This window comes from Mercenaria mercenaria, chromosome 2 (genome assembly GCF_021730395.1).
Source record: "Mercenaria mercenaria strain notata chromosome 2, MADL_Memer_1, whole genome shotgun sequence".
NCBI classification, from domain to species: Eukaryota; Metazoa; Mollusca; class Bivalvia; order Venerida; family Veneridae; genus Mercenaria; species Mercenaria mercenaria.
The window spans coordinates 21,104,100-21,120,724 of NC_069362.1; the positions used below are offsets into that span (position 1 = coordinate 21,104,100).

At 36.0% G+C, this 16,625-nt stretch overlaps 1 protein-coding gene across 2 annotated transcripts in view; it reads right to left on the reverse strand.

Annotated features, from left to right (window-relative positions):
- Positions 1–16,625, reverse strand: part of LOC123562016 (myocardin-related transcription factor B-like) — a 110,003-nt gene that overhangs the window by 55,658 nt on the left and 37,720 nt on the right. The window contains exon 1 of one of the 2 annotated variants that reach the window (XM_053531982.1): positions 14,923–15,650. The exons of the other annotated variant lie outside the window; for it this stretch is intronic. Within the exon in view, the coding sequence (XP_053387957.1) occupies positions 14,923–14,959 (37 nt within the window). The 5' untranslated portion in view covers positions 14,960–15,650. Of the gene's footprint in view, positions 1–14,922; positions 15,651–16,625 lie in introns of those variants that run through there. 2 annotated transcript variants of the gene reach the window in all.

Consider the following 16,625-nt stretch of genomic DNA (forward strand, 5'->3'; position numbering starts at 1 on the left):
GGGTATTTCAATAAATAAATTAACTAAATAGATACACAAATAAATAAATAAATAAATAAAAACTAGTTCTAAAGTACAAGAGTTCAATACAAAAAAACTGGAATGGTAAAAATATTGCAACATTGTTCACCACAAAATGGGCTTATCATAAAAACAGATCTATGTATCAAATCTAGCCAATCAGAACCTCTGCACCCCCTACCCCTGCAGCTGTTTATTGTACATGATTATGTAATCACCTGATAAGCATTAAATGACCAGACTTCTCCTCTAACAGTTACATTATGATAAGCCATCTGGCTTTCCCACTTACTCGCTGAATTACTTATCATCTATCTTTATCAGCCATGATAATTTGAGACCACAGGGTTGAGGCACTTCAAAATTCATAAATTCCTCAAATAAAAGGTAAAAACTTACTACAACTACTGTCTGAAAACGTGCTGCACCCAGCTCTGGCTGTTCTTTTTGCACATATTTCTCTTTAATCACAGATTCTTTGATTTTTTTTGAAAAAAAGAGATTTTTCTTTGAATTTTAGAAATTCTGATTGCAGGCAATTCTAATTCAACTATGTGGTAGTAAATTGATGGCAGCTGTAGATCTGCATTTTCTATTGTGCATGCTGCTGCTGTTGTTGTTTTATTTATTGTTGTAATATAAAAAGGTTTTGTGTCGAACTAAATACATTTGTTACGAATTATAGACTTACAAGTCTAATATGAATTACTGAGCCACTGAATTCCATATTTACCACAAATTTCATTTAAAAAGTCAGCCAAAAAAAGTTTTGTGTTTAAAGTGGGCGTAAAAATAATGTACTACCTAATTATATAATGAGACTACTAATCGGCTATACCAAGTTACTGGGAAAATATGACACAACTAATATGCAATCTAAATCCCTGCTGGGTATCCATCTTTGAGAAAGTAACAATGTTTAGTTAGGGCAGACAACAATATAAACAATTTGCAGAATTTCCCAACTTTTCAGCCATTTAAACATTGTTTTGCAAATTGAAAGTTCATCACATAAGAAGTTACCTGTATATTGTGGTTTGTCAAAAGATTATGAGGTTTGCAAACTCAGTGGGCCAATTTCCTTCACGCAACCCGGGGTACCGGTCATGTGTCATGGAGATATTTCAGAGTAATTCAGAACTATCTAAGCTCATTCTAAGGCTGTACTGCTGCCCTTTACTAAAAGTAAAATCTAAGTTACCATCAAATCAAATAAATTCAGCACCAAGCTGCACCGCTGGAATATCTTTGACATGATAAGCCTTTCTATAGATTATGTGAAAACAACATTCATAAATTACTGTAACTTCACTTCTTATATTTGATATTTTCCAATCAACTTGTTCTTGACATTCTTACCTTTTACTTGTTACTCTTTTGGTTACAAATGTAAGGTAATGAAATGTCTAATATACTGTGGTCAGTGCACTAGCACCACTTACCTGGTTTCTGGGAGTGACAACTTCTCCACAAGCACCTAGCTGGAGGATAAATTACTTCAGTACTTTTGTCTTTTGGCGAATTGTTATGGAGAACTTTATAATCTTGCCTTAAATAATTTTCACCATAGACTGTCTTTAACTACCAGGAAAGACATCCATGGACTAACAGGCTATAAGACCATTAGAAAAGAGAAACATGCATTATCTAGCATGAAGATTTTCAGCAGCATGATAAAAGTTCATATGAGTCGCACCATGAGAAAACCAACATAGTGCATTTGCGACCAGCATGAATCCAGACCAGCATGCGCATCCGCGCAGTCTGGTCAGGATCCATGCTGTTCGCTAACGTTTTCTTTAATTGCAATAGACTTTGAAAGGGATCAGCATGAATCCTGACCAGACTGCGCGGATGCGCAGACTGGTCTGGATCCATGCTGGTCGCAAACACACTATGTTGGTTTTCTCATGGCATGGCTCATATTTACTGCATGATAAGTCTAAGGCTGTCCCTACTTGTTCCATACAATATACTAATAGTGAAAGATAGAAGATTGCAGGGTATGATAGAGAGAATGAGAAAGTGGTGATCTGTAATTGAATTGATGGCTGGTAGCAAGCACCTGTCAAACTGTTAATTGTTGGGAGTGTGTACAGCCTGATACATCAGACATTGTTATCACTGAATCATTTTATGCTCTGCTCTAGCTTGCTACTCCTGCACATTAAAGTTCATCAACCTTTCTACAATTCTGTTCGGTGGTATTTGATAAACTTTCTTTCAATAGGGTGCCTTTAAACATTTAGTTTAATTCATTGTTTCTGTCTATGCTTTTACCTCACCTTTCAGCTTAAGACTTTAAGAGCAAGCAAGTGATGTTAGCCAATCCTAATCTGTCAATTTGTGATGATATAAAATATAGTTTTATTATTATGTATTTGTGCCCTACATTCTGGGTTATCTCCCTCTAATATCCTACCTAAACTAAGTTTACTTTTGCAATATATAACAAACTTGTATTTTAACTACAAGAAATTCTTCCACCTCAGTCTACCTGCTCCAGCAAGTATACATGGCACCACTAAGATACCACGAAGAAAAATGTTTGCGATCACTGCTGGTTGGCTTCTACTCAAATATATGACAAGAAAATAACCAACTGTAATGTATCTAAGATGACATCCATTGCTAGCAAATCTGCACTTGCAGTTGGTACAAAAGAGTCGAATTAAGGACTGAGATCACAAGAACATAACTAGATGCCCACGGGCAATATGTTGAGCCCGCCAGCTGTCAAAAGGACTGGGAGTTGTACATGACACTCCTTGTCTCATTGAAGCAAACATTTATGCCAAATAAAAAAGACATTGCAAAAAGTTACAATATAAGTTATTTAAAGTAACAACAAAGGAACGTAAATCTAAAAAAAAATTTAAAAAAAAAAAAAAAAAAAATCTAAGTCCACAGCTGAAAACTGGATGTAACATGCATGTTGTACTACAGAAAAGTGGTCTTGATTTTTCCCTATGACCAGTAATAAAAAAGTTACAAATATAAGCTATTTATAGTAACAACAAAGGGAAGTAATTCTAGGATCTTGCGCATGACACTCTGTCGCATGATGATGAACAACTGTGCCAAGTTACATCAAAATCCCTCTATGCATCAAAAAGAAATGCTCCAGACAGAGTCATTCTTGTATCTGACTTTTGACCTTTAAGTGTGACCTTGACCTTAGACCTAGGGACCTGGTTCTTGCGCATGACATTCCGTCTCATGGTGGTGAACATTTGTGCCAAGTTACATCAAAATCCCTCCATGCATGAAGAAGAAATGCTCTGGACAAAGTTGTCATTCTTGTATCCTTTGACCTCTAAGTGTGACCTTGACCTTAGACCTAGGGACTTGGTTCTTGCGCATGACACTCCATCTCATGATGGTGAACAATTGTGCCAAGTTACATCAAAATCCCTCCAAGCAAGAAGAAGAAATGCTCCGGACAGTCATTTTTGAATTTGACCTTTGACCTGTAAGTGTGACCTTGACCTTTGAGAATGGAACCTGGGGTTTGCGCAAGACACTCCGTCTCACTGAGGTTAACATTCATACCAAATATAAACCAGATTGCTCCATGCATGTCAAAGTTATTGTCCGGACAAACTAATCCGGATGGACGCACACATGCACGCACACACATACACCGAACAGACATTTGGACAACTATGTCTTCGCTTCCGCAAGCGGGCTCGACAACTAGAGCTTATAATCACTGAACACCATTAACATTCCGAGATACCACTTGGCCTCCTTGTGTGACAGTGAACCTTAGAGTGACTTGAGTCACGGGCTCTGCAAGGTCTCTCAATGATGTGAACAAATAATAACAGTTCTACATTTGTTGAGTTTTAAGTCACACTGACACAATTTGAGTGGTATGATGACTTTCTGAGCTTTAACTGTTAGCCTGCTAGATTACTATAATGGACTGGTCCATAATTCAATCTGGGCAATACCATTTATTGTTCATAGGGGTGTTCACTGAAAATTTACTGACTGAATAAAAGACATGCAGGCTGATCTTGGTCTGCACTAGTTGCAAAGGCAGAATACTTGCTACCAGCAGCCTAAAGGTTAATGATGGTGCCCTTCCAGACATTATTGAAGGCAAGGGCAGGTACCTTGGTAAAACCTTAGACCTTCCAGAAACAACCTCATGTTGCCTTGGAAAGAGCCCAAACTCATAGGTGAAGGTCAAGTGATTTGAAGCCAGAGACATTCCGGATGTATTAATGATATAATAGGGTTATTATAACAGTAGCTCGATCTGGGATGTTGTATTCAGCTGTGGTGGATTTTTGCCAGATCGGATCTCATGAGGAGCGCAAGTGCAGAGTGTGATCCGACTTTGTGAAATCTACGAGAGCCGAATACGAAGTCCCACATCCAGATACTGTTATAATGACCCTTTTATTATATTCCTCTACCTTTTTGTTTGTTGTTTTGTTACTGAATGAAATCTTCAATGTTTAAAATGGCACTAAGTGAAGTTTTTATGTGTGCTATTTATAGAACTGTTTCAGGTCATGCATATTAATTAAAGTAGTCTGGCAGCATACAATATACAAGGTAGAATAGGGAATTTAAAAGGTAGGATACAGATTTTTTTTCTGCCTGTTCATATTTAATTGTGAAATACAATGCAATTTTTTTTTACAGAATTTATATATCGTCATCATACGAGTATAAGACGCACATTTTTTACCGAGATTCTGGTCTGGAAGGATCGGTGCATCCTATACATGGGTATAGAACAACACCACATTTTTCCCCAACTCAAAAATTAAGACAATCGATCTTTGTTTACACTGCGTACCTTTATATTGAGGAGTATTCAAGGGGAGTAAATAGCAATGACTCGGGCATAGCTAATAGCCGGTATCGGGACCCGGTGTCTTAAATTAATTTGGTACAAAATGTAAAATTAAGAGCTCACGTAAAATCTTTAGATAAATAAATGCCGTTTTTCATTAAAATATATTTTACAATGCATTTCCGTAACTGATCATTAAGTTTTTAACAAAACCTGTGTAAAACTTTCCCAACGTGTTTTCACACATTTTGCAACAAAATACTTGAAACTCCGTAACACGTAGCCCGGAAATGAATTCGCTAGTCTTCAAACATAATTTTGATAGTTGTCCATAATCCCCTTGTTCATCGAGAAATTCACGCCTGAGGCATTAATTATCCTACCACCTACTGTCACAATTTGAAAACAATTAACCGTTTAATCATACCAAGAGGCAATTGTAAACATGTGCATGCAAGATTTTAGACTGATCCAATAACATAATAGTCTCTGATCCGTAATGTTCAAAACAATGAATGCAAACCAGTCTTAAAATTACGTCATTGTACTTTCGTTTTCACTGGCCTCAATATTCATGAAGTGATCAAGCGATGCGGCAGTTTAGTGCTTACACCGAGTTTATGCTTTTCAATTTAAATACTTGCACAACGTGCAAAAAAACGACCATGATTTAGCAAAAATCGGTGAGTTCATGTCAGAAACTATAGAGAATTTCGGACATACATAAATTCAGATAAGGGAATTTTATGAGATAAATTGCAATTCATACTACCCCAAGGATTTTGCAAGTTTATAAAAATTGAATGACATTCCTTTTGTGATACTGCAATTAATTAAAATGAGAATTCTTAGTTTAAATACATGTAGTTTTAATCAAAATATGGATAATCTAGAGCAAGAGATTCCCTTTACATGGGTATAAGCATTTTTCCAGAAAACCGTTGATATTTTTTCACTGCGTCTTATACACAAATGCAACCTATACTCGTACGATTACGGTAGGTATATCATAAACTGGTTTATGATCATTCGGTTGTAAACAGTTCCTGTTATGTTATGAAATTACTTTTTTAAAGGGGGACAACTTTTGAAGAGTAGGACTACTATCCAGTCACACCGGACAGCACTGTACAACAAGGATACTAGGTAGACTGTTTTCATTTACCAAATATTTCTATGGCTTAACCTTAAACATGTATTTATGGCTTAACCTTAAACATGTATTAAACTTTGAAGTTCATTTCATAGAATAATATATTACGATATGTATTGCAATACAGTGTTGCTGTATCATAGTATACTATAATATGAAATTTCTGCCAAGCAGTTGCATTATCTATTACACAACAAAGTATGTCATCTAGCTACAGTCAAAGAGAGAGATTTTATACCCCTGATATACTCAACACATTTAAACACCTATCTACAGCTGAAAATAACAAAATAAGTCATTATTTTCATTTGTTCTGACTTAGACATCATAGAAAACAGCATGATTGGCATATCTTCAAAAATATAGGTAACATATCATTATATTCATGGCTTCATATATCAAAGCTGACCTCTTTAATGAACAAACAAACCTTCTCTATACCATACTATATGTTCACAAGTAAATCATGCTTGTTGCTCATCTATGCCAGTATCACTGAAAAAACAAGCCCATCTCAAGATGAAGGCTTGCTTTTTCATTCATAAACTGATTGATTGATTCATTCATCATGTTTACATCAAAGGGGACTTTCATGCACAGACCAAAGCCTGGCATAACAACAGTACTGAGATCTACAAACTGCTCGGAAATCTAATTATCTTGTCAAACCCACACTTCAGTGCTCAGAAAATCATGATTCCATCATCATAAATTATCATAGATTCATAGAAAACATTTGTTGCTGAAGTATACAATAAGCCTGGCTCTTAATTTCATCCTGGGGTCTCAGCTCACTGAGTATAATTATGAGAATCACATGGCCTATAAAGTTTTTATCAGGCATACAGCACTTCAGTAGACTGTCTAGTAATTTCCCTATCATTTATTAGACACTTCAATAGGTTAAAAAAAACAAGAGGGCCATGAAGGCCCTGTATCGCTCACCTGACCTACTGACCTAAAGATCATTAAGATTAACATTCTAACCAAGTTTCATTAAGATATGGTCATAAATGTGACCTCTAAAGTGTTAACTAGCTTTTCATTTGATCTGACCTGGTGACCTAGTTTTTGACCCACATCACCCAGATTCGAACTTGACCTAAAGATCATCAAGGTTAACATTCTGACTAAGTTTCATGAAGATAAGTCATAAATGTGGCTGGCTCTAGAGTGTTAACAAGCGTTTCCTTTGATTTGACCTAGTGACCTAGTTTTTGTCCCCACCTGACCCAGATTTGAACTTGACCTACAGATCATCAAGATTAACATTCTGACCAAGTTTCATTAAGATATGGTCATAAATGTGGCCTCTAAAGTGTTAAATAGCTTTTCCTTTGATTTGACCTGGTGACCAAGCTTTTGACCCTACATGACCCAGATTTGAATCTGACCTAAAGATTATCAAGATTAACATTCTGACCAAGTTTCATGAAGATACAGTAATAAATGTGGCCACTACTGTGTTAACAAGCTTTTCCTTTGATTTGACCTAGTGACCTAGATTTTTACCCCATCTGACCTAGATTTGAACATGACCTATAGATCATCAAGATTAACATTCTGACCAAGTTTCATTAAAATATGGTCATAAATGTGGCCTCTAAAGTGTTAACTATCTTTTCCTTTGATTTGACCTGGTGACCTAGTTTTTGACCCTACATGACCCAGATTCGAACTGGGCCTTGAGATCATCAAGATTAACATTCTGACCAAGTTTCATGAAGATAGTCATAAAAGTGGCCTTAACAGTGTTAACAAGCTTTTCCTTTGATTTGACCTGGTGACCTAGTTTTTGATCCCTGATGACCCAATATCAAACTCGTCCAAGATTTTATTGAGGGTAACATTCTGTCCAAATTTCATTAAGATTGGGCCAAAATTGTGGCCTCTAGAGTGTTAACAAGCTTTTCCTTTGATTTGACCTGGTGACCTAGTTTTTGACCCAAGATGACCCAATATCGAACTCATACAAGATTTTATTGAGGGCAACATTCTGACCAAGTTTCATTAAGATTGGGCTAAAATTGTGACCTCTAGAGTGTTAAGAAGCTTTCCCTTTGATTTGACCTGGTGACCTAGGTTTTGACCCTAGATGACCCAATATCAAACTAATCCAAGATTTTATTGAGGGCAACATTCTGATCAAGTTTCATTAGGATTAGGCCAAAATTGTGACCTCTAGAGTGTTAACAGTCAAATTGTTGATGACGGACGGACGAAGACGGATGACAGACACTCGGCAATCACAAAAGCTCACCTTGAGCACTTCGTGCTAAGGTGAGCTAAAAAAACAAATGCAAAAAAAACAAGAGCTGTCACTAATGGTGACAAATGCCCCCCCGCAGCATCCTGACCTTTGACCTGGTGACCCCGAAGTCAATAGGGGTCGTGTACTCAATAAGTACTATTAGCATGTGAAGTTTGAAGGTCCTGGGTGCAGTGGTTCTCGAGTAAAGTGCCTTCATGCAAAAAAGTTAACGCTGTGACAAACGAACAAATGAACTAACAAACGAATGGACAGTTGAAAACTAATATGCTTCCCTTCGGTGGCATAAAAATGAATCATGTCATATCAAAACATTAATTTACTAGTACATAAAAATGAAGTAACTGCAACAGACAGGGGTTTAGATGTCAAGTTGCACCTACAGAAGTTCAAATGAGGAAAATGTTCCTTTCAGATAGAAAATGATGAATATGAATTAGTTTTTGAACACTGGACCTATTTTCATTCAGTAATACATTTACTGACTTTGTGCATAAAGAAACAAGAGCACCGCAATGCAGAGCAATATATGCCACAAGGTATGACCTTTGACCCCAAAGTGTGACCTTGACCTTGTAGCTATCCTTCCAGAACATGCGCCCTGCAAATGGTCTCGATGTGGTAAACAATTGTGCCAAGTTTCTTTACAATCCTTCAAGCAGTCAAGAGTTACAAAATGGACATGAAACACTCATATGACTATTGACCCCCAAGTGTGACCTTGACCTCAAAGTGAGCCACCCAGAATATGCGCTTTGCATGTCGTCTTGATGTTGTAAACATCTGTTTCAAGTTTCTTTAAATCCTTCAAGGGGGTCAAGAGTTAAAGAGCGGACACGAAACACACTCATATGACCTTTGACCCCTAAATGTGACCTTGACCTTGAAGCGGGCCATTCGGACATCCTTCAAGGGGTTCAAGAGGTACAAAGCGGCCACAAAATTGCTAACGGATGGACACCAGGGGTATAACATAATACGTCCGGGAGTATAAAAACAATTGCCCGTATATCCATCAGTCTAACAATAACTAACTATGTTTTATTCAATTCTGTGTGCAAGTTCATATAATTATCGATGTTCATTCCAAAATGGTTCGAACAATATATAGTGATAATCCATCGTAAAATGTAATTTAACTGAGCATACTAGCGTACCCTTTGTCACATCAATATGAATTAGACAAAAATCCCGTAACTTTTCCAACTCGGAATTTGACAGAAAACCTCTATTGAATAATCCCAAAAGTATGCCTCATTTTCAGTTTTTAATTGAATGAATGTTTCAAATTGCACAATCTCAATTAACCTGTGCATTTAGGGACATCCTTTTAAGATATAAATCAAGTCAATTATAAAACTTGAAAAAAGTTATTTTTTAAGATAATATATATGACATAACTTATATAACTACAGGTTCCATGTAAAATTGATTCCAAAAACTTTATATAGTATGTCTGTCAACTGCATTAAGCGTAAGTCAGATTAGAAATCTTGGAAAATATACATACTATGCTTTTGCTTTAAGAAACGACTTTCTAGTCAATGTCTGTGCTAAATACAGTCTATAACCTTCGCGTAATAAAGACCCAAGCTATATAATTATGTTCATAACCATTTAAAATTTCATGCCTTTGGAAAGTTTGTTATTGTTTTGCAAAATTAGTATATCTACTAAGTTGATTACTCATTAGATAATGAGATCATCAAACAAAAGAATGAACGGTCTGACCACAATGAGACAGATAGGCTGCATCTCTTGAGAACACAGAAGAACCTCATGTGTCCCAGTGACAGTTAACATCTTTGAACTGAACCATAACATCTGAGAGCACACCTATATTGTCGACCACAAGAAAGGTACATACAGTAGCTCTTATTTTCTCCAGACTCAGTAAATGATTATTAACACAGCCATTACAGTCAATATTGGCAAGATGCTTTGAAGTAATTACAAGAGCACTGTAATGATTAACCCAGGCTAAAAATTCATGTAATTAAAGGAACATATGTGAAAAATTTGCTGGAAATGAAAACAGAACAACACACCTTTAGAAGAAAACATTAGGTGAAAAAAAAATCAAAACAAAAAACAAAAGATTGCAACCTTTATAACAACAGGTATGCTTCGAAGAGAATTCTTAAAAGGAAAATGCAGTTATAACAACAGACAGACAAGAGAATATACATGTATGCATTTATCTGTAATATATTTAAAACAAGTTATGAATACATTCTCATTTTCAGTTCATTTCCAGATGAATAATAATCATTAATGAGCCGTGCCATGAGAAAACCAACATAGTGGGTTTGCGACCAGCACGGATCCAGACCTGCCTGCGCATCTGCGCAGTCTGGTTAGAATCCATGCTGTTCGCTAACAGTTTCTCTAATTCCAACAGGCTTTGAAAGCGAACAGCATGGATCCTACCCAGACTGTGCGGATGCTCAGGCTGATCTGGATCCATGCTGGTCGCAAACCCACTATGTTGGTTTTCTCATGGCACGGCTCAATTATTTTGTGAATGAATACTGGGTAAATTTAAATGTCAAAACTCCCAGTGTGCTGCCTACACAAGAATGAGACTGGTCATAATTGTTCCTATAATAGATTTATACAACCTGCAGCAAAATATTATTCCTAAAATACTCTGTATAAACTTCAAGTTCAGTTACAGAGAACTATTAGAGCTGTCTAATGCGACCATAACTGTATCTTAAAGGCTTTAAGTTAAACATGCTTTCCTCATTATTTAAAGATCAACTATCACTGGAACTCTAAAAATAATTATCAGGCAGTGTTTAGACAGAGGCAAGACTGATAACTTATGTAACAATGTTTCTAGTGTAAATTTATTGCATGCAAGAATTTAAAAGGAAAAGTGACACCAAAATATAGAAACAGCAGTTGTTTAGCTCATAAAAATTTAAGAACACTTTATTATCAACAATAATAACCTTTAGCCTCCTGACGGCAAGTGATTTTGAATTTGCAACCAGTGCAGGCCAAGATCCGCCTGCATGTCTTTACAGACAGCCTGATCATGGTCTGCACTGTTACCTACTTATTCAGTAAATTTTCAGTGAACGACCCATCAAATTAAAAGAACCCATATTGAATAATAGACCAAAGTCCATTTTAACTAGAAATACATTCTGCATGCCAACGGGCAGAATGTCGAGCCCAACAGCACCTTTGGCCTCTAAGTGTGACCTTGACCTTATACCTAGGGACCTGGTTCTTGCGCATAAACTCTATCTCATAATGGTGAACATTCATGCCAAGTTACATCAAAACCCCACCATGCATGAAGAAATGCTCCTGATAAACTTCAATTTGACCTTTGATCTCCAACTGTGACCTTGACCTTTGAAATAGGAACATGGGGTTTGCGCATGACACTCCTCATTGAGGTAAATATTCATGCCCAATATGAACAAGATTGGTCCATGCATGTCAAAGTTATGGTCCGTACAAAATCGGACGGACGGACACACGCACGCACATACATCGACCCGCCAAAAGTAATGAATAGATATGGACCTACATTTTTAGCAGCACAACTCTGAAAAGAGTAAAGAAACATGAAAACATGGAAAGTACATTAAGGAGGTACTGACCTCTCCTAAACAATCCAGGAAGCAGTAACTTGTCATATCAGCAATAAACATATCAACAAAATGGTTCCTCTTATGCAGAACATCATGTTTTAACAAACCCTGATCTATAAGCTTAACTTGTAGAATGTCCTCTCAGAAATCTGGACATATTTTATTTCTAATACATACACCAGAGGTTCAGTTTTGAGCACATTGTAACCCAAAATATCATTCAGAAACATAATAATTAAAACAATTGATAAACTAAAAGGATCAAAATATGAAATAATGAAATAGAAAATGACCTGAAGTATGGGATTTTCGTTTTTGAATACAGTATATTACTCTGAGGTTTACTCTAGGAATTAATGACCTATGAAGAAACAGAAGGTGAGAGATGATATAAATTCCGCCACATGTCCAAACAGCCTGCTAACATTTCATACTGTTGTTTATTTATACAGGATACAGAGCAAACATATAGGATAAACTTCTACTCGCCCTTAAAGGCACCCTATGTTTTCATTAGGAAACAATTTTTTAGTTATATTGAATAACAGAACACCTTATTTCTCTTGGCAGACAAGGGGGCATCTTGGACCAAATGGTTTGAAGCTGAAGCTGCTGGCCACAACGCTCACTTGCTAGATTGACCAAGGATAGTTGAAACTCAAAAGAAGTGGACAAATGTTTTCACATGAGACAAACTTGTTGGTTCTTCTGTGGTCACTGCATGCCTGGGCCTGCAAGAATGCAAAAAAAGGCACCTAGAGTCTTCAAGCAGACTCTTGCCTGGAATGCCACCATATGACCTGAACTATGTGCTGAACATTTAACCCTGCTGTAGAAGATTTAAAGCCCACTAAGGGTAAAATCTAACTCTGGTCCTTTAGAATTTAGTATTCTTACTGATATAAAGTTAAGTGTTAAACAAGAGCACCACCTTGCTGGTCCTGACGCTCATCTGATTTTTTTGTATAATAGAAAAATTGTCCTACCCATGATTTTCTAAGTCCAAAAAGGGCCATAATTCTTGCAAAAAGCAAGAGTCAGCTTATGATGGTGAACAACAGTTGCAAGTTTCAAAGCAATACCTTTGATAGCTTAATTAGGAGAAAAGTTTACCTAAACATAAAACTTAACCAATAAATCTGATATTTTCTAAGTCAAAAAGGGGCCATAATTCTTGCAAAAAGCAGGATGGAGTTATGTTTCTTCATGTACAGGGTCAGCTTATGATGGTAAACAACTGTTGCAAGTTTCAAAGCAATAGCTTTGATAGTTTAGGAGAAAAGTTGTCCTAAACATAAAACTTAACCAAGAAATCTGATATTTTCTAAGTCCAAAAGGGGCCATAATTCTTGCAAAAAGCAGGATGGAGTTATGTTTCTTGCTGTACAGGGTCAGCTACTGATGATGAGCAAGTGTTGCAAGTTTCAAAGCAATACCTTTGATAGTTTAGGTGAAAAGCTGACCTAAACATAAAACTTAACCAGGCAATGCTGACGCCGATCAACTGTGATGATAATAACTCATCATTTTTTTTCAAAAAATCAGATGAGATAAAAAAACACATAAATTAGCTAGCTACATGTCTGGAAATTTCTGTCTGCATAACAATGAATCACTTCACTTTTAATATAAATCACAGCATTATTTTTATTAAGAATGTAAGAATCTACTAAGGTTATTGTATGTTATATATGTTGAAGTAGTTAGCTTTGTACATAATGAGCAATTTCTACTTGCCCAATGGTAACCAGCATTATTAGCATTATAAGACTACCAAACACTTGTGCTTCTGACTGACTTTTTCTAATATCATTGATGGATCATTCAAAGAAAATTGAAAAAAGTAAGAAATATCCCCAAAAAAGAGAGCCCACACTGAGTGCAGAATAGAAAACACAGAGAGAAAACTGATAAGAAAATTAATATACAATATTCATTAAGACTTGAAGACCAGCTGGTAGTAGAACTGTTCTTTGAAATATAATTATGTCAAACTGACAATGAAGTAACATTGAGGAGGAACAACTAGGAGAATGATAAGTATACAGATATACTAGAATTTTATTTCATATAGTAACTACCATATAACACAAATATCAGGCCTGAAATTTTATCCAGCTGGGTAGAAGCAAACATTTGTGGCTGGTAGAGCCTGAAAGTCATGTCGACTGACAACCTGCAGGTTTTCCTCTTCCATTGACCAACCATAACCTGATCAGTGGTCAGTGAGACATAAAACGAAGATCTGGTATATAAATCTGAGGTTTTATTCATCCAAGAATAGAAGATAACTGGAGTCAGTATTGATGAAAAACAGACCATCAGAAAATACCAATCATCTTAGGTAAGATTATGTACAAAACATTATGTACATATAAACGGAAAATGCCAAATTGTACTGCAGTTTAAAGTTCTTCAATCATTCTGCAGATTTTAAAGTAGAAAAAAAATGGGTGAAAAATCATGCTGATCAGCTGGTTACGTGTGGAGTATTGCGCAATCATATCACCACATGCTGGTTGATACACACACTAAAATATTTCTCTCTGATGATTTTTTCTAGCATCTTACTGGAACATTCCTGACAAAAATACACAGCAATTTAAAGACAGCTATCAAAGATACCAAAATAACCAACAAAAACTCCATGATGATACAACTCAAGATAAGGGTTAAGTATATATACAGAACTCAGATGTTTCTCTAATGAATTCCATACTAAAAATTTTGTCAGACATATACAAAGAATGCAATAAAAGCACCAAAATCATGATTTTGTGAAGCAGCATCATACCTCGGTTGTAATCATTTGATGTTGTGAACCAGTAAATTAAAAATATTTGTATAACACTCTCACAATATCACCTACAAGAGAGATCCTATTAGAAATATTCTTGAACCAAATTGTTTATTTATCTCTGTGAAAGAATGTATATCCCTGTTGTCAGATGGAATTTGAACCCAGGAACACAAACTGCAGTTGACTTAGATCTAAACCCAGAGCTTAAATTACTATACAAACCACTGCTGACTGTGATCTGAACCTAGAACTTACCATTTGAAGTTGTTCCATTCTGCACAAGACAGGCCATGTCTGTTTGGCGGTCACCAAGGACTGAGACAGGGCGCTGTCCAGTTTCCGTCCCTATCCTGAAGCGTTAATGGATCCAGCTCGAAAACAAATGAACAGGGTAATCCAAACTCTAATTTCTACACCACACTATTACAAACTATTTCCAACAATTTTATAATTTCAACTCATTTTGTTATACTCCATTTTGACTATTATCAGCTTCGAAATCTCAAGTTAAAACCCATTGTTCTTTCAAGCTGTATGACTTCCAAAGTCAAAACACTGGCAGTTATTTTTTATTTAAACAACTTAATCCTATAGCAATTATTTTTTTTCTCCAGTTAATGTTATTTCTATTCCTTGTTGAAGGACTATATATTTACAATTTCATTAATTTAATATCTTTACTCTATTAAATGTAACTTTTCTTGGTCCAAGTTATTGATCCCAAATCCACAAAGTCTTATTTCTAAACTCAAAACATCCTCAAATATGACCTAAAATTTATTTATAAACACCTAAAGTCTCCACGATCAAGTCCATACACAAAGCTCCATTACGGCAGAGAACCGTCTAACAAAATCCCAAAGCCGCAGCATCTTCAACAACTGTCGACAGCACAAGAAGCCACCCCCACAGACCACAGCATTCTAGTTGGTACCATCAGCTGACGGTGATCACCGGCTCCCGGCATAATCAGCCAATATAATCCACAAGTCAGCAGTTTACCTTTCTACAAGATTGTGTAGATTAATACAGGCTGTCACTCAGAATTTCTCTCCCCCAAAAACTCCTTCACAGGTAACACATAGGTAACAAACAGTTCTATCTGAGGTATACTATCTCCGAACAATACACAAAATATCATCTCAGAAAATCTGCAGAATACATATCTTCCAACAACCATAAACATGCTTTTGTACCTTTAACATTTCTGCAAGTTACTGTTACACCTTGTGGCAAATTATACCAAAATATTCCAATCTTTATTTCTACAGAAACCACATACTTTTACACCTTCTTATGCCATTTTCTGTATTTTATCTCATCATGATAAATCATATAAATTTAAAGATTTCAATTCTAAAAGCATGGTAAATACTTTTCAAAATGAATTCTAAATCTTTTCGGAAGCTTCTAGGTAAATTCAAAATTTATCCTACAGTCTGATAGATAATGTATTCCAAGCCAAATCTGAAATTTAATAGTTAATGTGATCTACATCTTCGAAATTTCACAAATGGTAAACCACATGCTTTTGAAGGTATAGAACTGTTTAAAAGCTGAAACTGAAGCAGAAACATGAAAACACTTTTTATGCAAAAGTATACAGACTTCAGAAAATCTTAAGATAATTCAATTAGCACTGCATTAACAAGTGGTTAGAAAAACTTTGGAAAAACAAGACACAATTCTAGAGAAAACTGATTTTACTTCAATTAACAAGAAATGATAGAATGTGATTGCTCCACTGCTGGTCTAATCATGCATGATCCAGTAGTATAAGTATGTATGATAGGCCACTCAGATAGCAGCACCCTGATAAACAAAGCCTTCAGATCACCAACTTCTACAGCAGCAATGTTTATCAAACTGCACCCAGAATTTTGATTGTGGTATATTATAGCCTGGAGCTACAAGATGCATGTTTGCACATCTCCTTGAGAAGAGAGCATACTCTGTCA